Source organism: Terrapene carolina, unplaced genomic scaffold (genome assembly GCF_002925995.2).
Source record: "Terrapene carolina triunguis isolate 2854851 unplaced genomic scaffold, T_m_triunguis-2.0 Scaffold138, whole genome shotgun sequence".
NCBI classification, from domain to species: Eukaryota; Metazoa; Chordata; order Testudines; family Emydidae; genus Terrapene; species Terrapene triunguis.
In genome coordinates, this window is record NW_020664489.1 from 5267602 (window position 1) to 5295048 (window position 27447).

General features: G+C 43.6%; 1 protein-coding gene across 1 annotated transcript in view; it reads right to left on the reverse strand.

Annotated features, from left to right (window-relative positions):
• Positions 1–27447, reverse strand: part of ARHGAP20 (Rho GTPase activating protein 20) — a 101430-nt gene that overhangs the window by 63524 nt on the left and 10459 nt on the right. The window contains exon 2 of the mRNA XM_024217092.3: positions 19270–19355. Within this exon, the coding sequence (XP_024072860.2) occupies positions 19270–19355 (86 nt within the window). The remainder of the gene's footprint in view (positions 1–19269; positions 19356–27447) is intronic.

Genomic DNA, 27447 nt, shown 5'->3' on the forward strand with positions numbered 1-27447 from the left:
CTTTAATTTCCTTCTCTCGAGATTCTATATTATGTTCACTTTTGTTACTATTTAACCCTTTCCTGCTTGAATTGGATACTTTATATGATCTTATAAAACCTGAATCAGCCACCTTTAGGACACGTACCATCGTGTCAGTTAGTGAGGAGGAGCTAAAGCCATCACACACTTTTTCCTGCCATAGGCTGCTAAGCTCTACCAGTCTGTCCAAATGGCCATTCAAACCTGACTCTTTCCCCAGCTGATCTCTTACTTCATTTTAAGTAGCCAGACCTGAACTCTTCCAGATTGTTTGTCAGCCCGCTGATGTGACAGAGCTCATTGATTCAGCACCTATCAGACTGATAAATCACTGCTGAAACTCCACTGAAGTCAGTGGTATTACAGTGCAGATGGACTTGGCCCATTGTGTGTAGAAAGGACAGATTAATTCCCACTACCCTGTTCTCATTATGGTTCCTCTTTGGATATTCAGAGCTCCCAAACACGGGTCACCAGGCTCCATAGGAAGCACCATCCCCCCATTCCTTTCAAGAGGACACCCTCAGCAGGGTGTCTGTTCTGGAGATAGTCAGCCCACCCACTGCCTCCTCGCTACTTATCCCACTGCCTTTTAAACAGGCAAAGCAACAACAGTCTATGAAACAGCTGCTGGCCCAACCTTACTCCAGAATGCTTTGGGAAGCTAATTGGACTGAAAGAGCCTCCTACAGCTGGTGCAGGTGGCTCCTACAGCAAGACTCAACTCAGAGTGGTTGAAGTGACAGCAGTGCCACATGGCTACCTGCTGATGTCCTGAAGCTTGTTAGGATCAGTGGGAGCCTGTTCCATGACCTCTTGATGTCCCTTCCCCTCTTGCATCTCCCAGACATCTTCAAAAAACACCTTGAATACTGCATGCTGTTCTGGTCACCCCATCACAAAAAAAGATATTAGAATTGGAAAAAGTACAGAAAAGAGCAACAAAAATTATTAAGAATATGGAACAGCTTCTCTATGAGGAGAGATTAAAAAGACTGGGACTTTTCATCTTAGAAGAGAGACTACTAAGGGGGGATATGATAGAGGCCTATAAAATCATGAATGGTGTAGAGAAAGTGAATAAGGATGTGTTATTTACTCCTTCTCATAACACAAGAACCAGAGGTCACCCAATGAAATAAATAGGCAGCAGGTTTAAAACAAACAAAAGGAAGCATTTCTTCACACAACGCAAAGTCAATCTGTGGAACTTATTGCCAGGGGATGTTGTGAAAGCCAAAAATTTAATGGGGGCTCAAAAAAGAATTAGATAAGTTCATGGAGGATAGGTCCATCAATGGCTATTAGCCAGGATGGTCAGGGATGCAACCTCATGCTCTGAGTGTCCCTAGCCTCCAACTGCCAGAAGCTGGGAGTGGACAACAGGGGATGGAAGACAGAATACTGGGCTAGATGGACCATTGGTCTAACCCAGTATGGCTATTCTTATGTTCTTAATCCTCACTCTCCCTCTCATAAAAGGCCAGCTATAATGGAGGAGCCCATATAGGGACAACTCTCTTCTACCTCCCTCCTCCACTTAGCGTTAGTGAATTGTTTCCACTGGCGGACAACTACTATGAACCCCACTGAAGTGGGAAAGTTTATAGGACTTTTGGGAAGCCTTTCCACAAACTGGTTTGAACACTGGCCACCTGCTCTTTTAGTCATCCATGCTGGTTTTAATGGTTCCCCCTCCCCCTCTCCCAGCCATAAGTTCCTGTGTAGACTGACTGCAAGTTTGACCTGACCTCTGAAGCAGCCTCTACCTGACCAAGTCTCAGTACAGCCTGCTGATCAAATAAATTATATGACCTTGTACTTTTGCCTGACTATCCTTTCCCATAGATACTTGCTATAGGAAGATGCCTACATGTTCTAGTCTGGAGTGACAGAAGTCTCTGTGGAGACACCCGAAAGCCCTTTTCACACAGCAAGACAGAGATGGTGATAGTTGTATGAACTGGTGGAGCCCAGAGGTTGCATGTCTGTTGGAAGTGGGGTGACCATATAGAAAGTGTGGAAAATCGGGACGGGGTGAGGGTAATAGGTGTCTACATAAGAAAAAGCCCCAAATATCAGGACTGTCCTTATAAAATCGGGACATCTGGTCACCCTAGTTGGGAGCCATAGCTGGGCAACACAGGTGAGAAAGGGGAAGGACACCTGAGGATAATGGTGCTTGAGAATTACACTGAGCTCCAGACCAGTTTCCTCTCCTATGCAGACTCAGTCAACGGGGGTCTCACATCACCCAGAGAGGCCAGAAGAGATCATGTCCTGGCTGAGTGAGAGGGTGACAGAAGAAGGTTAGTGTATGCCAGTGGCAGGAGGATATCCGGTGGGTGAACTGACCCACACTGCAGAAGTTCAGCTATTGATCAGCATCTCCTCCCACCCCTCTAGTAAGACATGACCCCATCCCCATCATCAGGAGAGAAGAATTTTTTTCTGCTTTCACTGAAGTCTGTTGCTACCTGTCAACCATCACTGGCTTGTAAGTACCCAACAGCAGTGGGACTCTATGGTGTAAATTCAGTATAGCTCCACTGAAAATTTAAACTGAGGATCCAGCCTCATCTCTTTAGCTAGCTTGAGAAACTACTGTGCATTTCAACATGATGCCAGTCTGGCTGGGACTCTGAAACTGTAATGTCCCATTGAAGATTTGATTGCCACCTTGTTGAACTTAATCTCAGGCCTGGTCCACACTACCCCCCCACTTCGGACTAAGGTATGCAAATTCAGCTACGTTAATAACGTAGCTGAATTCGATGTACCTTAGTCCGAACTTACCGCGGGTCCAGACGCTGCAGGCAGGCTCCCCCGTCGATGCCGCGTACTCCTCTCGCCGAGCTGGAGTACTGGCGTCGACGGCGAGCACTTCCGGGATCGATCCGGGATCGATTTATCGCGTCTAGACAAGACGCGATAGATCGATCCCAGAACATCGATTGCCTGTCGTCGGACCCGGAGGTAAGTGTAGACGCACCCTCAGTGTTAATGGGAATGAATCTGTCTTTGGCTTGTTTCAAGGGCTTTAAACCATAGTCTGAAGCTAGTCCCATGAGATATGTGTGACGGGTTGGATCACAGAAACCCCCCTGGGAGCTGCCACCCGATGTGCCAAGACTACCCCTGCTTCTGTTTTCCCTGCCAGCTCAGGACTCCAGCACCCCGTCTTGCTGAGCCAGCCACTCCTGTCTGGCTCCAACACAGACCCAGGGTCCGAATCACTTGTCCCCAAGCTGCAAGTTTACCCAAAAACAGCTCACAGGAGTGTGCTTGTCTTTAGCACTCAGATGCTCAACTCCCAATGGGGTCTAAACCCAGATAAATCCGTTTTACCCTGCATAAAGCTTATGCAGGGCAAACTCATAAATTGTTCGCCCTCTATAACACAGATAGAGAGATATGCACAGTTGTTTGCTCCCCCAGGTATTAATACATACTCTGAGTAAATTACTAAATAAAAAGTGATTTTATTAAATACAAACAGTAGGATTTAAGTGGTTCCAAGTAGTAACAGACAGAACAAAGTAAGTTACAAGCAAAATAAAATAAAATGCGCAAATCTATGCCTAATCAAACTAAATACAGATAATCTCACCCTCAGAGATGCTTCAGTAAGTTTTTCTCAGACTGGACACCTTCCAGGCCTGGGCACAATTCTTTCCCCTGGTACAGATCTTGTTCCAGTTTAGGTGTTATCTAGGGGCTTCTCCATGATGGCTCCTCCCCCTCTCTGTTCTCTTCCACCCCTTTATATATCTTTTGCATAAGGCGGGAATCCTTTGCCCCTCTGGGTTTCCACCCCCCCTCACTGGAAAAGCACCAGGTTAAAGATGGATTCCAGTTCAGGTGACATGATCACATGTCACTGCAAGACTTCATTACTCACTTGCCAGCACACACATATACAGGGAGACTTGCAGGTAAACACAGTCATCTGCAGACAATGGTCCTTGTTAATGGGAGTCATCAAGATTCCAAACCATCATTAATGGCCCACACTTTACATAATCACAATAGGCCCTCAGAGTTATGTTTTATATTTCTAGTTTTAGGTACAAGAGTGGTACATTTCTACAAATAGGATGACCACACTCAGTAGATTAGGAGCTTTGTAATGATACCTTACAAGAGACCTTTTGCACAAAGCATATCCCAGTACATTATATTCACTTATTACCGTATTTTCTCTAAAACTATCCCAGTTACATTATATTGACTTATTATCAAGTTTTTATAAAACCATATAGACTGCACAACGTCACAATATGAATGATCCCTTTGCAGTGAGGAGATTTACTTGATACCTCTGGCTTTGCTAGCTATTGCATGTGTATGACCCAGATTCCTTTTGAGCCGCAGTAGACAAATTAGTTTCAACTGTGTCCATCTGTTGACTTGCTTACAATTCCTATATATGAAATTAGTCTTTTTTACAGAGCTTCTAGATCTATTTCTTTGAAGATTCCTATCTCATGCTAATCTAGGTAGGGGGAGAGAAGATGTACAGGGACTAATTCTCCACAGCCTTGCACCTTTGTGCAATCACACATGTGCAGAGTGGGTGCAGATAATGTGTAAGGCAGGGGAGAATTAGGCCTCCTGTGCTCTGAGGGGCAGCACGATAAGAACTTTTTGCATAGCAACTATTTTTATATTTGTTGCCACTTTTGGTTTGCCAGATCTATACCAGTGTCTGGTTATTGACTCTTTGGTGAAAATGAGTATTTGATTTTATACATCACCCACCAAGCCAACTGTTTTCCTCTTGGAAAACACTGTTCACAGAACTCAGGAGAAAGCGTGTGCAAGCCAGAGAAACTGTTCTCAGTCAAAGGGAATCAGTGATAAAACAAGTTTCCAGGGGAGGCTGAACAAATCCAGAGTCTGACTACTTTCAGGGTACAATGCAAAATCCAACCTTTTGACAAAGATTTCTACCACAGCTTAGTTAATAGAGCATCAGGAGAAGGCACAGAATGAGGGAAAGGCACCCAGGCATGTATATTCTAAGCAGTGTCGCAGTCAGAAACTGTGGTGGGGATGGTCAGGCCTAATGGTCAGAGCCAGAATCAGGAATCCAGAACAGGTTTGGAGTAAGAGCAAGGCTGGAGTAGGACTAGGAATATGGCTGGAGCAGAAGCAAGGCTGGAGCAGGCTAAGGCTTGTGGAGTCTGTTACCTCTATCAGGCAGCAGAGAGTTCCAAGCCATGAAGTGACTTTGAGCAGACTTAGTTGCTGTTTCTCCTGTGAGGCTTATATATCCTGTGATAAATGAAGAAGGGGAGAGTAACTCCATTTTATGGACCCAGCCAGCCAGTTAGCTATAAAATCCCTCTTTGTAGCTGTTCTCTACTTGCTTTACCTGTAAAGCGTTAAAAATCTCACTGCAATGCATAGGTAAAAGGAAGTGAGTGGGCACTTGGCCAAAAGAGCCAATGGGAAGGCTAGAACTTTTTAAAGTTGAAACAAGACTCCTCTTTTGTCTGTCTGTTGTTGTTCTCTGGGAGAAGCAGACACAGAGCAACTATGCTGTAAGAAACTTGGGGCCAGGTATGAAAAATCATTGGTATCATACCTAGAAACTACCCATTTCAAATCCCAGATATGTAAGTAGATCAGGAAATGTCTAGGAAGACGCGATTAGGTTTATCTCTTCTTATTTCTTTATGGCTTGTGGACTCCTCTGTGCTAACCCCAAATGCTTGTTTCGCTTGTAACCTTTAAGCTGGACCTCAAGAACGTTATTCGTGATGCTTAATCCTTGTGTTTTTTTTTTAATCTAGCAATAGCCTGAGTTTCCAGATGTATTTTCTTTCTTTTTGTTTTTAATAAGATTTACCTTTTTTAAGAACAGGATTGGATTTTTGTGTCCTAAGAGGTTTGTGCACATGTTGTTTAATTAGCTGGTGGCAACAGCTGATTTCCTTTGTTTATCTTTCTCAGCTCATCCCCAGAGGGGGCATGAAAGGGATTGAAGGTACCCCACAGGAAGGAATTCCCAAGTGCGCCTTCCTGGGTCCTCAAAGGGGTTTTCCACTTGGGTGGTGGCAGCATCTCCCCATCCAAGGTCACTGAAAAGCTGTAACCTTGGGAGTTTAATACAAGCCTGGAGTGGCCAGTATAAATTTTTAGAATCCTTGTGGGCCCCCACCTTCTGCACTCAAAATGTCGGAGTGGGGAATCAGCCTTGACATACCCATCCTGAGTGTCACCAAACCAGCTCCTGGCTTATAGATTGGCTGAAGCCTAGCACAGGAATGAGTCAGTGCAGGGATGACTCACACCTTACTGTCCCCCTCCATTACGGAGACAAAAAACAGAAAATATTCTTGAAGTCCACATGTAAACCTACCATGCAGACCTAGGAACCTGAGAAGCGCTCAGAGATGAGAACATTTAAAAAAAATAAAAGTAGATTATTGTACTTGTTGCATAGTTAGAACTCGTTAGAGGCAGCACCACTTTATGTTCCATCAGAATGTGACCCAGAGAGGTGATGCACCACCACATCAGTCCAGAATTCAACAAATATTTAATCCTGGCAATTTTCATAGCTGTGGACACTGATGACTACATATCATTAGTTGCTTTCCCCTCATTTACCTAAGACAAAATGTCACAAGGAACTCTGTCAGTCCCCGATTTCTTCAGGTATGTCACTGCCCAACTGCTATGCATAAACACAGTCATTTGACTGAGACTTTATTAACAAGAATCAGAGCTATACAGATGCTGAACAATTACTCATTTTGTCAAATGACCAGTCTCTTCTCCAAAGAACAATCTAAAATCATGTGGGTACAGTACAATGAGAGTTTAGAACCTTACTTTTATGGGATGTAACCACTCACCATCTTTGACTTAAAACAGTCAAAATTCTAAAGGGGAACTGGATTGAAGGACTTTTCAGCTTAGAAAAGAGATGACTGAGGGGGGATATGATAGAGGTCTGTAAAATCATGACTGGTGTGGAGAAAGTAAATAAGGAAGTGTTATTTACTCCTTCTCATAACAGAAGAATTAGGGGTCACCAAATGAAATTAATAGGCAGCAGGTTTAAAACAAACAAAAGGAAGTATTTCTTCACACAATGCACGGTCAACCTGTGGAACTCTTTGCCAGAGGATGTTGTGAAGACCAAGACTATAGCAGGATTCAAAAAAGAACTAGATAAATTCATGGAGGATAGGTCAATCAATGGCTATTAGCCAGGATGGGGCCCCTAGCCTCTGTTTGCCAGAAGCTGGGAATGGTTGACAGGGGATAGATCACTTGATGATTACCTGTTCTGATCATTCCCTCTGAAGCGCCTGGCATTGGCAACTGTCAGAAGACAGGATATTGGGCTAGATAGCAGAGGAGCCGTGTTTATACGTTACCAGGGGGGGAGGAGGGTACTCCAGCCCCCCACCCTGCCCCAGGTCCCGCTTCCACCCCATCCCCCTAGCCTCCACCCCGCCTCTTCCCGCCCACATCCTGCCCCATCCCACCTCTTCCCACCCCTGCTCTGCCCCATTCCACCCTCTCCCCGAGCCCGGCCTGCCCTCTCTCCTCCCCCTCTCCCACCCAGCGCCTCCTGTTTGCTGCTAAACAGCTGATCCACGGTGGGTGGGAGGCACTGGGGGGAGGGGGAGGCGCTGATCTGCAGGGCTGCCAGTGGGTGCTGAGCACCCACTATTTTTTTTTCTGTGGGTGCTCCAGCCCCAGAGCACCCATGGAGTTGGCACCTATGCTAAACGAACCTTTGGTCTGACCCAGTATGGCCGTTCTTAGGTTCTAAAGGGCCAGCATTGTAAAGTTAACTTCTATATCTGAACTTGAAGCACTCTGAAAACTTGCTTCTGAGCTCCCCCCTTTTTTGCCTCTCTTCCTTTCCTTTTAATAAAAAACCCCCAGCATATTGCTAAGTCTAGAAGAAGCAGCACATTTCAATCTCCAGATGCAAACACATAACTGTAAGCCAGTTTGTATGTAATAAATGAATAACTGATGCATTTTGCAACACAAACACATGCAGAGGAGAACAGGAAACTCCAATCTGTTGAATTCAAAGGCCATTGGAGGCCCAAGAGTTCACTTTGTTCCTTATTAACAGTTTTAATAATATTTTCCTCTAACTAGTACCGCAGAAAAATAACATCTGGGTCCAAGTGCACAGTTTAAGAAAACCACACACTCCAGCATCATAATTAATCTAGATGAAACATGAATTGAAAGTGCCCTAACTGTCACAATTTGTTCTCTATCATCGTTACTTTAGGTTATTTTAAATATGTGGCTTTGTATTAAGATGAGAAGCAAGCTGATACACATACACACTTTTTTTTTTAAAAGGCAGTTCTATAGTGTATTCATATTTGTCTGTATTGCATACAAAAGCATTCCATATTAATGGGAGCTAATCAAAAATAGAGTTTTTGTCCAATGGGAAATTCAGATATTTTGAAATTTGTTTACATTCTGAATCCGGACAAAAAGTTGAAATTTCATGATCAAACAAACAAAAAACAAAAACAAAAACAGAAAAAGTTTCTAATTGGAAATTCCCAATTTGAACATTCCTGAATTCAAAAGGTTTCAGTTTGTCAACCCACAGTCTTTGTGGCTGAGCTGCTCTGTTACATCATGGGAGCCACCTACAGGGAAAGACCATGGGTGTATCATAGGAGACGGTACAATGGGGGCACAAGGGACCGGGAACTACAACTCCCATGGGGCTTCACGGCAGCTCAGGCACACACAGAGATTAATGTTGACCTGGCCTGAAATGTTTCATTTTGATCTTCCTAATGGGAAATTCTTCCAAAATAGGTATTTTCCCCACAGAAAAATTTTATAAACTTCATTTCCAAGGGGAATAGGGTAAGTTCAAAAATTTTCAATCAGCTCAAATACTATTATTATTTTGGGGTACTCTGGAAGTGTCTTAATCACAAAACTTTATATGTAAAGCGGGAATGTGATCATCTTGAGCTCATTTGAGAGAAGAATGACACTTTATAGAAGTGTCTACATATATTTTGCCATTCACTTTCTGCATATTTGCATTAAAGCTTAAGCAGTACATTGCTTATCACAAACTTAAGCAAAGTCCCTATTCAGCAAGGCACTAAGCAAGTGCCTACTGTAAATTTGCAAGTTGCCCCACTAAAGTCAATGGGACTATTCACATGCTAAAAGTTAGGAACGTGCTTAAGTACACTTCTGAATCAGAGCTTATCTAGGGTGCTGATTCAGTGGTATATCCCATAACAGGTCCTTTTCTTTTTGGAGGCTTGAATCATTTCCCACTGAAGCAATGGAAAGGCTCCCATTGGCTTTAGTAAGATTTGGATCAGGTCTTTAATCCAGAACTGCAAACTGCAAGTGTTCATGAATCATGAGGCAGGGGGAGGATTTTAAAATCAAGTTTTAAATGTTTTTTTATGTGCCTTGTGGTTTGAGTCTTTAGGGTTCCATTTTTCAAGTTTTTTCTATAACCATAAAGGCTAGAAACTTTTGCGTGGTGCTCTGTTTTGTTTTTTAAATGAAAACTGAGATTCTCATTATCACATGACTCCAGGATCTAGGGCTCTAAGAAAGAAACAATATTATGAAACTTGTGATAAAAAACACAAGAGTTGGCAGCAGTTAATTCTTTGGTTTGGGAATTTTTGTTTACATTTTTCCCTCCCCTTCTCATTGTTCTGCAAAATGTCTCTTCTTTCCCATGTTGTTCAATACATATGATGTCTCTTGGACAAATCACTCTAAACCCAGGAATGCAGAATCATAGGTCTGCAACTGTGTTTTTCCTGTCCCTTGAATCCCACAAAATTCCATTTCTGCCTTGGAGGAATGCTTGGACAATACTGCCAGTTATCTCACCCTTAACCCTGAGGAGACAGAAGCTCTGCTGCTGGAGAGGGATGATCCATATGAGGGGGTTTGCTTCTCTTCTATGTCTCTCTTACTGATGGGAAAAATTCAGGAGGTGAAGAATCTTGGGGTCACTTTTGACCATGCCCTTTCCATGTCCAGACGTACAATGAAAGAGGTGTTTCTTCAGTTGTGCAGGTCACACCCTTACTTATCCCGTGACAACTCTGTGACAGCAACCGTTGCCCTGATGACCTAAGAGGTTAAATTAGTGTAATTCTCTCAGACTGGCTCTCACCAGGGCTTCTCCTTCACCTGCAGCTCAGAATACAGCCACACATTTGCTCACTGGTTTGAGCAAACATAATGATCTAACACCAACCAATTATTCACACCAGCTGCTTGTAAAGTGACAGACTGACTTTAACCTGCCACTGCTGTTTCAAAAGCCTTTATTGTGTAGGCCCCAGGTACAGCAGAAATCGCATCCCTGAGCCCACTTCTAATTGTTATCTCTGCATTTCAGGGATCACACCTTCCCTTGTGGTGGGCTCTGGAATGTGGAATTTGTTTACTCAACATCCATCTCTGCCAATTCTTCCTTACTTAAAGGCCTTAAATCTTCCCAGTTTCCCACAAAGGTATTTCTTAGTGTGACCTCACCTAGCCCCAAGATTACCTTTCTTGCTCATCTTCATTTTTGCCCTCTTTTCCTGCAACAGTATCCCTACATTTGATGTGTTAACAATATTGTGTACTGTTTCAGTTTTGCACAGATTTCCTCCCCCACCACACCCCAGCACTTGGCTGGGGCTGCTTTACAAATACAATTATTAAGATTTGATTATATCAGTAACACACACACATTTTGTGCATACCTAAATTTCCACTGCAACTGGGATTGCAGTTTGACTGAATATTATTTATTATTGGTATCCCCGTAGCACCTAAGAGCCCCAGTTCTGGACCAGGATCCCACTCTGCTAAGTGCCGTACAAACAAAGAACAAAAAGACAATCCCTGCCCATTACAATATTCTTCTTCACAGCCTGTCCTAAGCAGTTGGGTAGCAATGCTGCTGTAGTAAAGAGCTGCCACATTCCAGAGTTGGCTATGTCTCAGTGCCAAGTGAAGCAATTCCTGTACATGAACATGGTTGAAAAATATTTTGGTATGAAATGCACCATGGGCTTGCATCACTGAAGTCAAATGGGAGCAGAATCTAACACTAATATTAATGTGAGGTGTTAACCATCACCAAACATGCACAGGTTGTATTTTATCTAAGAAAGAACGAATGAAAATACAGCACATAGTTGCAAACTGAAATAAAAGTTTAACACATTAATTAACAACATCGGCCTTTATTCCCCTCCTCCTCACACCCTGATTTCGATAAAACACTGAATACTGATCTTCCCAGGGAAGAGGGAATAGTAAAGGCTTTCTGGCAATTTACATTTATTAAATCTCTATTTTTGTTTTCATCTAGTCACACAGATTGGCTCATCCACTATCTTTCTGACTAATACCTTAGGAACAGACTGTCCAAGACTTTGGGAACACAATGTATTTGCCTAGAGCCAAGTGGCATGTATTACTAGATAACACATACAATCTTAGTTATCTAGGAATACTTAGCATTTGGCCAGGACCCTTCAAAGATAACGTGTCAGAATCATTTATTGTGATTTAGAAAAAGGAGCAGTGTTTCCACAAAACATGAAACTTTGATTCTATTTAATGGAAGGAAAAAACCCCTAGGAAATTCCTTAAATCTATATTTTTTTCCTATGCATCTTCAAATATAAACCTAAAAATCCAAATGAGGACGATTTTCTAATCTATTTCCTTCTGAGGTCTACTGAAGTGTTCTTTTTATAAGCCTTCTAAAAATACTGTTTAAAAATTTAACACAATCTTTGCTCCTAGCCTATCAAAATTACCCTGTGCTACTCAGTGTGTTTCGTTTCTGACAATTTCACTTGAACACGCAGGAGTCTATTTGCAAATTGTCAAGTAGATCCAAAAATGAAACTGTTTCTAAAATCTCCTGAAATTAGATCAGTGTGTTACAGCTTGCCAGAGTTCTGCCTTCTTCTCGTGGGAGAAGGAGTCAGCTTCATTTAGAAGTATAACAATGAGGGGGGGTATTTTTCAAAAAGCACTCAGTGTGTTGGCCTAACTCCGCACCTGTTGTAATCAATGGGAGTTTCACAATTGACCCTCAATGCTCTGCGGAAACAGATAATTAGAAAAAGGAAATAGATGAGGATATTAATGCTGGCCCATGATGCCAGCCTCCGTTGTTACACTTTCAAACCAGCACCTTCATTCTTTCTCCTATCCTGTCCCTCCCTCTTGAGAGGAGCTCCCTAAAATATACGCAAAGCTACCTCATTATTCTCCTTCAGATCCCTCCTTCAACTCTCCTCTGCTGTGATGCTTAAAAAAATCTTGATAATGGTTAGGCTGCTGGAGCACTGAGACCGCTGCCTGTCATGCTGACCAATATTGTCTCATTGGTGTCCTTGTACTCTCCTGTCAGTCTGTCTGTATCCATCTGCTGTCTCTTGTCTTATACTCAGATTGTGAGCTCTTCTAGGGTGGGGATGGTCTTTGGTTCTGTGTTTGTACAGCACCTAGCACAATGGGCTCCTGCTCCATGACCTAGATGCTACATTAATACAAATTATATATAATAATGATAATACAGACTTAAGTTCCAGACCTACCATGTGCTCCAAGTGGGAGCAGGTGTCACTTCACAAGAGCTCACTGAAGGCTCAGAAACCTGATAGCTATACTAACATCTAATGCCTCCTATCCCTCCAAACAATTTTCCTGTCTGAAAAAATGAGTTGGCTTGAGACAAGTCTCAAGTCCTCCATACAAGACTTTTGAGATCCATAGATTTCAGGGCCAAAAGGGATCACAATGACCATCTAGTATGACCTCACAGATAACACAGAACATCAGATTTCACCCAGTAATTCCCTTTTCAAACCCACAAATTCTGGTGGATCTCTAGAACATGTCATTCAGAAAGTCATGCAATCTTGATTGAACCACAACGATACCCAGTAGTAAACAAGATGATTTCAAATGCACACCATTCTCAGGGACAAATATAATTGACCTGAATTTGGTTTATGTCAACATTGCACTTCTTCATGTTGGCTTTGAGGGCGTCTTTGAAGCATCTTTTGCCTGCCCCTTGTCTGCTGGCCTGCTTTGGAAGTCAATTGTCTGGCATTCAAAGAACATGATCAGCCCAATAGAGTTGGTGGTATATGATCATAGCTTCAATGCTGGAGGTTTTGACTTGAGACAGAACACTGATGTTGGTGCATTGGTCATCCTGCTTCATTCAAAAGATCTTGCAGAGGCACTGTTGATGGCATCGTTCAAGAATATAGAGGTGTCTACTGTACGTGACCCAGGTTTCAGCACCATACAAGAATGCAGGGATAACAGTGGGCTGGTACATGAAAAGCTTGGTTTGATTCTTGATGTCACAATCTTTGAAGACACATTTTCTCAGGCATCCGAAAACTGCACTGTCACATAGGCGGCAGTGTTGAATTTCCTCATTGATGTCAGCTTTCTATGACAGATAGCTGCTGAGGTAAAGGAAGTGATCAACGTTCTCCAGAGTCACTCTATTGATCTGAATTATAGGAGCAGGATTCCAGTGATTCGGAGGCTGTTGGTGGAGTACTTCGGTTTTCCTGGTATTGCGTGCGAAATTGAGTTGGTCGTAGGCCTCAGAAAAAACATCGACTATTTTTGGAAGATCTTCTTCCAAGTGGGCACACAGGGCACAGTCGTCTGCATATTGGAGTTCAATGACTGATTTTGTGATATCTTTGCCTTGGATCAGAGGCGACTGAGGTCGAAGAGCTTGCTGTCCCTTTTGTTCTGAATGTCAAGTCCGGAGGGGAGCTTGTCAGCAATGAGAAGGAAGATGATAGCAAGGAAGATGGAAAAAAAGGGTTGAAGCAAGACGCAGCCTTGCTTGACTCCTGTCTTGACTAGGAAGGGGTCCATTTTGGAGCCGTTGCTGACCAACCATCACAGACATGTTGTTGTGGAGGAGTCAGAGGACAGCAACAATTTTTGTGGGCATTCAAATTTAAGGAGAACTCTCCACAGACTTTCACAACTGATAAGAGTCAAATGTTTTTGTGAGGTCAGTGAAGCTCATGGACAGAGGTTGATGTTGTCTGCAGCACTTTTCCTAAACTTTGTGGGTGGTGAAGATCATGTTGGTGGTACCTTGCGATAGTCTGAATCCACATGGAAATTCTGGGAGAATTTCCTCGGTAAGAGGAAGCAACCAGTTGAGGAGAATTCTGGCAAGAATCTTTCTGGAAGTGGACAACAGGACAATTCCTCAATAGTTTCCACAATCCGATCTGTCTTCTTTCTTGCAGATGGTCATGATCATGGCATCCCTAAGATTGGCTGGGATTTCTTCTGAATTCCAAATCTTGAACATTAGGGCATGAAACTGGTGATCTAGTTCTTCTCGTCCTTCTTTGAAGATTTTGGCAGGAATTTCATCCGGTCCAGATGTCTTATTGTTCTTCATCTGCTTGATGGCTTCCTTTACCTCAATGAGTGTTGGTGGGGTTCTAAGGTCATCCTAGACTTAATCCCTCAACATCCCATCAAAGATGCTTTTGTCAATGTTGGAGTCATGATTCAGGAGGTCTTCGAAGTATTCCTTCCATCATTCATTGATCAATTGTCCCTGAGGGTGACGACTCCATCCCTGGATCTAAGGGGGGTTAGCTCTTGGGTGCTGGGTCCACAAAGGGCTTTAGTGGTGTTGAAGAATCAGTGCATATCATGGGTGTTAGCGAGTTGTTGGGATCTCCTTTGCTTTGTTCTCCCACCACTTGTTCTTCATTTCATGGGTTTTCCTTTGAACCTCAGCTTTGAATTGATGGCGGATGTATGGCTTCTGCTTGGAATTGATGTCATTTTGCCAAGCACAAAAGGCCTTGTGCTTACAGTTGATCAGATCTTGGATTTCCTGATCGTTCTCATCAAACCAGTGTTGGTGCTTCCTGGTTGAGAAGCCCAGTGTTCTCTCACATGCAGCATAGACAGCTGATTTGAGTGCTTTCCAGTGATCCTCGGGGCTCTCCATCTCAGTTTTGGTATTCATCAGTTTCTCAGGGGCACGCTGCAAGAAAAGGTCACATTTAGTTGGGTCCTTGAGACTCTCAATATTGATCTTCTGTCTGGTTGATTTCTTCCACATTTGTTATTTTGATGCAAGTTTGATGGAAGTAATGGAGCAGATGGGGTGATGGTCCATCCAACAATTGTCGGCACCTGTCACTACTTTGGTGATGTAAACGTCTTCACAATCACGGACAATGACATAGTTGATCAGATGCCAATACTTAGACCCCGGGTGTTCTCATGATGTCTTGTATTTGTTCTTTTGGCGGAACATGGTGTTCATGATAATTAGGTTGTGTTCTGTGCATTTTGCCAGGAGAAGAATTCTGTTAGAATTGGTCTTACCCACTCCTTCCTCTCCGATCATGCCATTCCAGAGCTCCGAGTCATGTCCAACTCTTGCATTAAAATCTTCAAGGAGTATGAATGTGTCCTCTTTGGGGATGGTGGAGAAAATTTGGTCAAGGTTGGCATAGAATCCTTCTTTGGTTTCCTCATCAGCATCAAGGGTTGGAGTGTATGCACTGATGAATGTTGCATGCTGGTTCTTGGCAAGTTTAAGGCAGAGGGTCATGAGTCATTCATTGATGCTAACTGATAATTCTGCGAGTTGGTTGACAATTTTGTTTTTGATGGCAAAACCAACGCGCTGGATTTGTCGTTCATCGTCACCTGTTTTTTTCCAGAACAAAGTGTAACTACCACGTTGTTCCTTGAGCTGTCCTTCTGTATGTCCAGTCTCACTCAGTACAGCATTGTTGATGTCATGTCTCCTGAGTTCTCTGGCCACGATTGCTGCTCCTCACTGTTTGGTTATTTTTCGGTGTTCATCTAGAAGCTCACTTTTCCACTTTGGGTGACCCTGCCCGGAGTGCGAGACTCCCAGCGGCACTGCTCTCAGGAACCTGGGAACAGTCATGCCGCTCCACATCAAGGTCACAATCCACTGGGGCAGTCTTTTCAATAGATTTCTAGTGTAAAACACGCTCAGAGTACTTCAAATGCAGCCATCTAAATACATGAAACAGTGCTAGCATGATCATCCAGTGTTACTTTGTGAAGACAGACAGGCTGTGTTGTATGGAGAAGAAGAAGAAAACCAAAAATAGGAGGGAATATTTTCATCCTTTGGAGGCAATGGGCCATATTCTACTGTTATTCTGGTGTAAATCCAGAGTAATTCCATTGGTATCAATGGGATAATACCAGTGTAAATCTAGAGTAACAGCCACACAGCCCTAGATCACAGCACTATAACAACCATCTTATAAAACATTCAGACTCTTCTGTACTCTAAATTTCTGCCAATTGCCATGATATGTAATTCACTGAAAGCTAAAACAGCCACCTCCAGACATCAGAATTGTTTCTTTAAGAAAAAAAATACTGTGAATAACTTTTACATTGCCTGAAGGCAAGTTTGCCCTGCACTTGCATTTTATTAAGTTGTGCCATATGTAGTCTGAGGACACCTGAGATATATAAACTGCTATTGAAATATGAACAGACTCATGTTTCTAAGTATTTCCTGCCCTTATAAAACCTTTGCACTTGCTCATTAATTTCAACAAATATTGAGGCGAACCAGCTGTTGAGGTGAGACGATTCAGATAAAATACCTCACAGATGTATGCCAACTTTGCATGGGATCTTATTATCTACAAGTGATTAATCAACCATTAAGAAGTCAGTGTATTGGAGTACTGACGTTGGGGATCACTGCCAGAAAGAGAATAATGGATTTTGCTTACAACAAAAGGGAACTAAGTGCTAAAATAGCTTAGAGAGAAAATATTTGGAGATTAGAAAACAGTCGTTTTGTTGTTCTTTAGCTCTCTTAAAAAGAGAGAACACTTCACAAGAGTTAAACATTTATACAACAAGCAGAGCAGGAAGTTCAAACTCATCCAGTTTATTGATGAAGAGGAATGCATTTTGTGCAACAGAAGAGGAAAGCTGAATAGGCTAAGATAGAAATTACAATCCCAGTGAAAAATGAAAATACCAGACGATCCAAAGGGTTACCTTGTATTCCTTTCTAAGGGTACAAGCCTGCTTCTATTATAGTGAAGGAAAGTTCTGTCACTGAACTCAACAGAGCAGGTCCTAAAATTTTAAGACTCTCTGTTGGTAGAAATGGCTAATGATTGACTTTTGGGGGGATCATTATAAATGAGACCCATACTATTGGAAAAGTCCATTATCTGAGGACAGTGGGACATAACACTTAGCTCTTTTATATAGTTATCTACATATTGAAAGCACCATACAGACATTAACTAAGCTGAGCCCTTGCTTATCCCTTCCAAGGAGATGATACTGAGCTACTGCAGATACAGCTGGCTCTAGTCACAGGACCATTGCAGGCAGGGCCGGCTCTGGCTTTTTGGCCGCCCCAAGCAAAAAAAACCAAAAAAACAAAAAACAAAAAGACGGGGCAGCCAGAACGGCAAAGAAAAAAAAAAAAAAAAACCTGCGGCCCGGCCGGAGCGCGGGTACAGGGGTACCGGCTGGGGGGGAGGGGGCGGGAGGGCTCCGCTCCGGTCTGCGGGGAGGAAAGGAAGAGGACTGCCCTGCAGGGTGCTCCGGCCCCCTACAGGGTGGCCGTAGCGGAACAACAACAACAAAATAGCGGCCGTGCCGCCCTAGGATTGGGCAGAATGCCGCCTCAAACAATCTGCCGCCCCAAGCACCAGCTTGCTCAGCTGGTGCCTGGAGCCGGCCCTGATTGCAGGGATGGACAGACGTTGAGCTAGATGCCAACAAGCTGAGGAAAACTCTGAAGACAAAGTATTGTGGGAGCCTGTCCCTGTGTGTCCAATCACACCCTCAAGCTGTCACCACTCACAGTATACAGGAAGACGCACACCCCTCTCTGCTTTGAGAAATTCAATTGTGCATGAAAAAGTGTTTTGTGAAATCACAAATTTTAAAGCAGTTGCAAAGATGGTGAGGAAATAGTAAATAACAGATAATAAAAATGAGTTACCATACAGTCTGAGTCATAACTAACTCCTTAATGAGGAAGGTAAGTAACCTGGAAACTAAAGTAGAGCAGTTAAGTGACTTGCTCATGGTCACAGAGGAAATGTCAGAGCCAGGGCTAGAACCCATGAGTTCCTGGCTCCCAATCCCATGTTGAACTGCTAGACTGCACAAAGTAGCATAAACATTATTTAAAGAGTTTTTTCTCTGTTTCTCCTTTTGATTCAAAGACAATAAAAAGACCTGTAGCAGCTTCTAGAACTTTCAATTTACTTTCCTTTGTTTTTTTGCAACTCTGATATTTTCTCAGAATTCTTTTCAGATTTTTCAAGTGCTGTGGAATTCCACTGGATGATAAATATGGATCCAGGTATTAAGTAGATCAAACAGCAAATTTTCCAAGGCCCACACATTAATTCCCTAAATTCCACACCACAATGTGGGAGAAAGTGAGTCTTTGCATAGTTGTGCTTTAATCTTCCTTAATTATGCTTCTCAGTAAGGTTCTCCATGTAGTCTGACGTAATAACATTCTACTTGACTGTTCACTATTTCATAAACATTGGTACTTTGCAGGTTTAAAGTCTATTGAATTGTTAATAAGATGCCAAGATAGCACAAGAGGAGAGTTATGTACAGTAATGTATCATAGAAACTTAACTCATACAGCAACTGGTACTGAATTATACTTAGTGCTGCATAGGGGCATGGGTGCGGGGGAATGAAAGAGGGAACCATTCACCCTCCCTCCCTGCCCATTCCATCACCAGAGCAGGCAGCCATGATTTGGTTTCCAGTGCAAAAGAAATGGGGTTGACTAATGCTGCCTGATGGGCTGAGGAGCTCAAATAAGGCAGGCCTGGGTGTGGCTGGAGAGCAGCTATGCTTGCCTCCTTGGCATATCAGCCAGCATTAGGACAGCTGTGCTAGAGAGCAGCACTGAAAATGCCTTTAAAAAGATGCAGCAAGAGCCACCTCTTAATGCACGCCACGCCGCACCTCTGGCTGCATTATGCCTTCCAGTAGATATTATGCCAATGTAGCTAGCAGTGAAGGACACCTCCTGCCACTCCTCAATATGGCTCTGCCTGAAGACATAATTTAGCCTGGTTTGAATAATTGTTTGTCAAAAACATCTCAAGATTTGGGCTCAGGAACTGGAAAAAGTACAACCAGCAAAATACATCAACTCACCTGGTGATAGTTCTGGACTTATTAAGTGCTTTGCTGAGGACCAGAGATGGTGCAGACTGACGTCTTTGAGCCAGACTCTTCATCTTCTGTTTGGAAAAAGAAACAAAAAGAACCAGAGGTGAGATTTTAAACACTAACTGAATGTATACAGACATTCGGCTCCTGTCTCCATTATCTAACTGGAGTGTGATCTCTAAAGACTGATAACACTAAGTGTCAGCATTAACTATTTAATTGCTGATTATTGGATAGAATGGGAAAGTGAATGGCAGTGAACTCACAGAAGGCAGAGAAGAAATAGGGGATTACTGCAGGGAAGGAATAAAGGAGGGGAGACACAGACAAGGAAGATATAGAGAAAGACAACGGATGGGGGAGAAAAATAGAGTAGTTCTAGAGAGCAGCGTATTTTTCTATTGAGTGAAGTAGAGTATTACAATAAAGTGCAAAACAAATAAGATTATTCTTCCGCAAGGAGGAGATTTTCAAAAGCACCCAAAGGATTTACGAGTACACATTACATTGACTTTCAAACAGACCACTGTTCTAACCACTACCATTCCCCTCAAACAGGCAGGAAAAAAACCTAGATTTCCTGACCTCTCCGACATTCTGATGTCTAGTAATTAGTTGGCAAAGCATGTGTGACATCCCCCTCTAATGGCTGGCCCTCAGAAAAGATAAGTTACTTTTTTAGCTCAACTAATAGAGGTCTGTGCTGGTGATCCAAAGGGCTGGAGGGTTCCAACTCTGCTGATTTGCAACCAGGATCCACCCCAACTCTGGTAGTCATGGTAGAATTTGTTTTTTCCAGTTTTCTTTTTTAAAAACTGGTGTATTTAATTCACCTAGTGAAGAAACATTCTTAAATACAGATTCTATAGTTTAAACAAAATCACTATAACTTGTCTAACGTGGCACATTGTGCAGCAAAACCCAGGTGTTCCACAGTTTGGTCATTTGTCACACACTTGGATTGCGTGTGTCATGCACTGAAGGTTGAGAGAGATGCCCTTAATCTATAGCTTCTAAGACATGTGTCTGTCCTTACAAGCTTTGATATAAAAATATGCAACACTAGAATTTTCCTTTAACATTGTTCCAGATCTCAGGATTGGTGACCATGGAGAACAAACAAAAATAAAACTCTTAAGATTCATCCCATGACTGTTTTCAGCCAATCGTGATCCAGGATTTTCTTCCTTTATGCTAACGATAACCACCGAACACTATTAAACATTTTAGAGGACTATTGATTCTTCTGACAATTTGTATTCTTAATATAGCACAAAACTTGTTAGGGCAGGTTCATATTACATTCTTCACTGAGAGGGAAAACTATGCAATGCTCCATTGTATCCTTTCTTTAGCCAAGCAGGGAGACATTGATCAGTAATCATAGCAGTGCATTTGTTGCTGTGATGATTTTTTATACTTGCTTTTCTATTCATGTAATGTGTGCTTGTTTGGTTATAATATATTTGTCTGGTAACAGACACTGCTCGTATTAAGGCTTTGTTATACAGCAGTGGTTGAATTTCCATGATAAGCTTGATTTCTGGTTCAACTCTAAAATCTACCGAAAATACTATCCATTTTGATAAGTTAGAAGAATTCTAACTTGGTCCCAGGCCTATCTGATTTGAAGTTATGCAGGTAAGGGTTTAATAGACTGCCATCCTAAAAAAGATTTCCAGTGCTTTTTTTCCACTTTATAGCAGAAAACAGAGAGAAAATACCTTCTTTGCTGAATTCTTCTAGCTGAGAACTTGTGCAAAGGATCAAACATTGCCTGATTACAATCAAATCTCATAGACTTTAAGGCCAGAAGAGACCATCATGATCATCTAGTCTGACCTCCTGCAGAACACAGGTCAGAGATTTCACCCAATAACTTCCAAAGACTAAGGACTGTGTCTTTATAGGCATTTTCAGTCTTGCCAACTTCCAGTTTTATCGTGAGTCTCATGATATTTGGTGGTTTTCTTAAAGCCCAACCTCCTGGAGTCATGGGATTGAATGAGAGTCTCAGCAATGATTTTTAAAATATTTTGGACCTTGTGGGAGAGAAGAAAAGTTAGAAAATGTGACCCCGCAAAGGCCTAAAGAAACAGAAGACAAAGTGAACAAAAAGATTAGTATTTTTTAAAATCTCATGATTTTTGGGAGGCTGACTCATAATTTTTTAATGCTTGGGGTTGGCAATACCAGTGCCTACCACAACGGGACCCTGATCTTGACTGGGAGCCTCCAAGGGCTACAGTAACATAGAATAATAATAAATGAGTATCAGACTCCAGGAAGTTCAGAATAGGACTCAAATCACTGCTGTAGACATAAGCTTTCAAGTCTCTAGCCTTGCAGAGAGAGGCCTCAAAACATAAATAGATCGCTAAAGAGGCTTGCCATAGGAAAAAGGAGAATTTCCCAACCAAGACTGAAGTTAGTCAGGCCATCTGTTTGTAAATGAAAACACTTTAAAAGTAGTGCTCAACACAACTATAAAGTTCTTCTAAGTTTTATTTATTTAGACAGATTCCTAGTTTAAAGAACAGAGAGTGGGACACAATTAAAATTAAGTTAATTTAATTAATCTATTCTGTGGGGGAATGAGACAGCTTCCTGGTCTAGTGAGCTGCACCCAAAACGTCGGTTATCTCTAGCTTCCCTACCCGTGTTTTTTTATGCACATACACACCCTGAGGTCTCATGCTGGCAGCACTTAGGAGACCTAAGAGGATCTGTATGGCAAGGAAGAGCAAGCAGAGGGCAAGGGATTAGTGGGAGGAGTGGCAACAGACATGGAGCCAGCATTTCTCCATATACAAATCCCATATGTCCATATCATGAAATTGTAACATTTTTTTAAATAAAGGAAAGTAGTATGGTAACAAATCCTCACTGGCAGAGGCATGCAGATATGAAACATTATAAAATCAATATCCCATGAATAAGGCTATGATTCAGTCACGGGTATTTTTAGTAAAACTCATGGACAGGTCACAGGCAATAAACAAAAATTCATGGCCTGTGACCTGTCCATGAGTTGTACTATAAATACCCCTCACTAAATCTTTGGGGGGGGGAAGGAGGGTCGCTGCTGGGTGGGGGTGCATCTGGGGGCTGCTGCTGGGGTGGGGTGGGGTGGACAGCGGCACCAGCTGCTGGGGGCTGCCAAGCCAACTGCAGCTGCTCTGGCCGCCCTGGGACTGCTGCTGGGGACCGCCGAGCAGTGGCTGCTCAGGAAATGGGGCCAGCTGCCCGGGCCCTCCCAAGCAGCGGCCGGAGCGGCTGTCCCCGGGACCACATGAGCAGCTGCCCCAGAGCCAGCTGCTTGGGCAGCCCTGAGGTCAGCCACACTGGCTGCTGCAGAAGTCATGGAGGTCACGAAAAGTCACGGAATCCGTGACTTCTGCGACCTCCGTGACTGACACGGAGCCCTATATGATGCACATTTTTAGTACTCTGCATGCAAAGATGGTAGGCTGGCATCTGCGAGGGGCAGAGTTAAGGTACTGTATGTCACTGTACATTTACATACTTTCATAGGTGCGGGTTTCTTCTAAATTTTACCTTATCGCTACGTTTCTTGGGTTTCTGTTTTTTTAAACTCAAACCACAGAAATGAACCTGTAATCTTAATTTCACCTAAAGTTTTCTGTTGGGGTTATAATACCATTTTAAAGTGTTATCGCTGCAAAGAAACTGTACAAACAATGCCAGATCCTCACCTGGTATGAACTAGCATAGCTCCATAGATTTCAACTGAGTTATGCTAATTTATAGGTTCCGGCCCAAATCGTTTAACAAATTAGATCTTGTAATCTTATTGATGGAAAGATGAGCAGTAAAACTGCCAGCCTTTACTCTGAGTATAAACCTAGTCATCTGCTCCAGGGAAGTCTATTCCTAAATGCTGGCATTAAACTAATTTTGGCTAGTAGTTTAAGTGGACAGTCACTTTATATTGTGTTGCTCAATTATGGCATTAATCTCCATTCTGTGAAAAAGCTAATGTACAAAAGTTCTTGAGTGGAGCTTTTTTTTTTTTTTAAACAAAACAAACCTAACTGAAAATATAGCACTTTCTTATGATTTCTGCATAGTATTTCATTATATTAGGCCTGGAAAGAGATCAGCAGAGCATTTGTTAAGTAGAGAACATACACAAAAATTCATTGCACATGTGATTTCTTTTGTGGGGAAAAATAATTAAACACTGTACCACTTACATCTAGTATCTTATAATTTTTATGAGCATCTAGAGAAGCAAAATAGGTGTCATTCTTTTCCAGGTTAGTGCAATGAACAGACATCCTTTTTCAGCTACTTGATAGCTCTACCATTCTGATTTATGTAATATTTTTACATATCACCCTCCAGTCTCATGTAATGCTGATACTATTAAACTATTTAAGGCCCTGATCCTCAGCTTGTTCTACATCAGGAGTGGGCAAACTTTTTGGCCTGAGGGCCGCATCGGGTTTCATAAATTGTATGGAGGGCTGGTTAGGGGAGGGGGTCGTGGCCCGGCCCCCACCTCCTATCTGCCCCCCCCCAGGACTCCTGCCCCATCCAACTCCCCATTCCCTGATGGCCCCTCTGGGACCCCTACCCCATCCACACACCCCCGCTCCCTGTCCCCTGACTGCTCCCGGACGCCCGCCACCCCATCCATCCCCTCCTCTCATTCCTGATGGCCACCCGGGACCCCTGCCCCATCCCCATCCAACCACCCCTTCTCCCTGTCCCCTGACTTCCCCCGGAACCCCTGCCCCTGACTGCCCCCTGCCGCCCCCTGGCACCCCATCCAACCCCCGCTCCTTCCTGACTGCCCCCCCAGAATCCCTGCCCCCATTCAACCCTGTTTCCCCCTCCCGACCACCATCCACACCCCCACCCCCTGACCACCACCCCAAACTCCCCTGCCCTCTATCCAACCCCCCCCGCTCCCTGCCCCCTTACCGCGCTGCCTGGAGCACCAGTAGCTGCAGCGCTACAGCCGCGCCGCCCGGCTGGAGCTGGGCCACGCTGCCGCCGCCGCCACCACACAGCACAGAGCACCGGGTCAGGCCAGGCTCTGCAGCTGCGCTGCCCCAGGAGCTCACAGCCTCACCGCCAGAGCATTGTGCAGGCGGCGGAACAAGTGAGCTGAGGCTGCGGGGGAGCAGCGGGGAAGGGGCCGAGGGCTAGCCTCCAGGGCCAGGAGCTTGGGGGCCGGGCAGGACAGTCCCACGGGCCGGATGTGGCCTGCGGGCGTAGTTTGCCCACCCCTGTTCTACACAGACAGACCCTAGTCCCCAACGTGCAATTAAGTTTTGATTTACTTCTTTTGTGATCATCCTAGCATAATGTTTTTTGTCATGCTCAAATAATCTAAACTCACTCAATACCATATTTAGATTAATACGTGAACCTTGTTGTGTACTAAAGAAATCAAAGATCTGGTCCAGCTCCCATTTAAATCAATGACAAAGTCAGAGCAGAATCAAGTTCACAGAATGTATGTGTGTTCACAGAATGAATATTGCTGATGTATTCCAGCAAGATACAAAGCAAGAATGTCAGATGTTTTTTGGACAATAAGACACTTGCTTTTTGAGGAGAGGATGGGAACAGAAGGGCTTGCAAGCTTGATAATGAAATATGGAACCTTTGGCCTCCAAGCCAATGGTCTGAACCCAGAAGAAAAATCAATACCATTTGAGGATGATTCAGTGATCTATGTGAAATGGACGAAGAACTCAGTCTATCCCTAGCTGATAGGTGACCACAACACAAACACCACCTCTGTAAAAGGCAGACACCATTGTTGGCTCACTCACTAGAATCCAAAGGATTGTATGTGTCTGGAAACTGAATTAACTTCTCCATCCCTACAAGTGGGTGAGGATTGAAGCACAGTGGCTAGCTACTGCAACCTTCACCCACACTACTGCTACTATACCTGTTCTGCAAGCAGAGGATTTTGCTCTTTTGCATGGTAAATCTGGACCGTTCAATAGGGTGACCAGATGTCCCGATTTTATAGGGACAATCCTGATATTTGGGGCTTTTTCTTATATAGGCTCCTATTACCTGCCACCCCCATCCCGATTTTTCACACTTGCTGTCTGGTCACCCTACCCTTCAACTTTTAATGAAAAGAAACCTGCCTTAAACAAAACTCACTCTATAAAATCTTTACGTCAATAAGAACGGTTAATGATTTCATTCGTACAAACTCTGCCCTCTTGATGTTTGAAGTAACAGCAAAAATATCTGGGCATACACGCCTTATGGTTTAGTTATGTCATACTTAATTCATGTTTACAGACTTTTAAGGAAGCCTATACCAAGGTTTACAAATAATTGTTTTTACTAAGACTAAAAAAAATATTCCTCACTGCCCAACAGTTTATCTTTCAAGATCTACTTGTGCGTCAGCACTTTGAGTATATTTCACAGCTAGATTTCACAGGTATCACTAGGCCAGGGTTTTTCAAACTTCATTGCACCACGACCCCTTTCTGACAACAAAAATTACTACACGACCCCAGGAGATGGGACTGAGCTCGCCCGAGCCCTTCCGCCCCAGATGGGGGGGGGCCAAAGCCCAAGCCCAACTGCCCCAGGCGGGGGTGGAAGGAATGGGGCAAAGCCAAAACCCAAGGGGTTCAGCCCCAGGCAGTGGGCCTGTAACCTGAGCCCCGCTGCCCAGGGCTGAAGCAGTTGGGCTTGGGCTTCAGCTTTGGCCCTGGGCAATGGGGCTCGGGCTTTGGCCCCAGGCCCCAGCAAGTGTAAGCCAGCCCTGGTGACCCCATTAAAACGGGGTCCTGACCCATAGTTTGAAAACCGCTGCACTAGGGTATTTATAGCTTAGTAGGTAATAAGCCCTTTATGTTGTTTATTTCTGTTTTCTGCATGCCTTAATCTAATATTTTTCAAAATCATACAATACACATTGAATATAAATAAATTAAACCGCGAGAAGTTCACTATTTCTTCAGTAGGACAACAGGACTGTTTATAACTTTCTATCCCGTTCTTGACCCCTTTTAATCAGAATTATTCGGATTGCTTCGTGAGTTGACAGTTCAGCTGTTATCAGGTTTAGCCTGTAGTGAGTGTGTGTTTGTGTGCTCCATAAATTTACAGAATGTAAAACATCCTTCTCAGGGCTCATCTACCATAAAGGTAGATCAAGTGAATATTTAGCAAACTACTGAGTTACTGTTTACACTGGCAACATACTTTTACTTATTTACTTACAAGGACTTTCCCAAAAATAAAGTCAATTTAAGAGGGCTAACTAAGGCCTGGTCTACACTACGAGTTTAGGTCAAATTTAGCAGTGTTAAATCGAATTAAGCCTGGACACGTCCACACGACGAAACCCTTTTTTTCAACTTAAAGGGCCCTTTAAACCGGTTTCTTTACTCCACCTCCAACGAGGGGATTAGCGCTAAAATCGGCCTTTGCGGGTCAGATCTGGGGTAGTGTGGCCGGAATTCGACATTATTGGCCTCCGGGAGCTATCCCACAGTGCTTCATTGTGACCGCTCTGGATAGCACTCTCAACTCAGATGCATTGACCAGGTAGACAGGAAAAGCCCCCTGAACTTTTGAATTTCATTTCCTGTTTGCCCAGCGTGGAGAGCACAGGTGACCACGCAGAGCTCATCAGCACAGGTAACCATGATGGAGTCCCAGGATCGCAAAAGAGCTCCAGCATGGACAGAACGGGAGGTACGGGATCTGCTCGCCATATGGGGAGACGAATCAGTGCTAGCTGAACTCCGTAGCAGTAAACAAAATGGCAAAATATTAGAAAAAGTCTCAAAGGCCATGAAGGACAGAGGCCATAACAGGGACGCACAGCAGTGCCGCGTGAAAATTAAGGAGCTAAGGCAAGCCTACCACAAAGCCAGAGAGGCAAACGGAAGGTCCGGGGCAGAGCCGCAAACATGCCGCTTCTATGCGGAGCTGCATGCCATTCTAGGGGGTGCAGCCACCACTACCCCAACCGTGTGCTTTGACTCCATCAATGGAGAATCACGCAACAGGGAAGCGGGTTCGGGGTATGAGGAAGATGATGATGAAGACAATGAAGATAGCTCACAGCAAGGAAGCGGAGAAACCGGTTTCCCCAACAGCCAGGATATGTTTATCACCCTGGACCTGGAACCAGTAACCCCC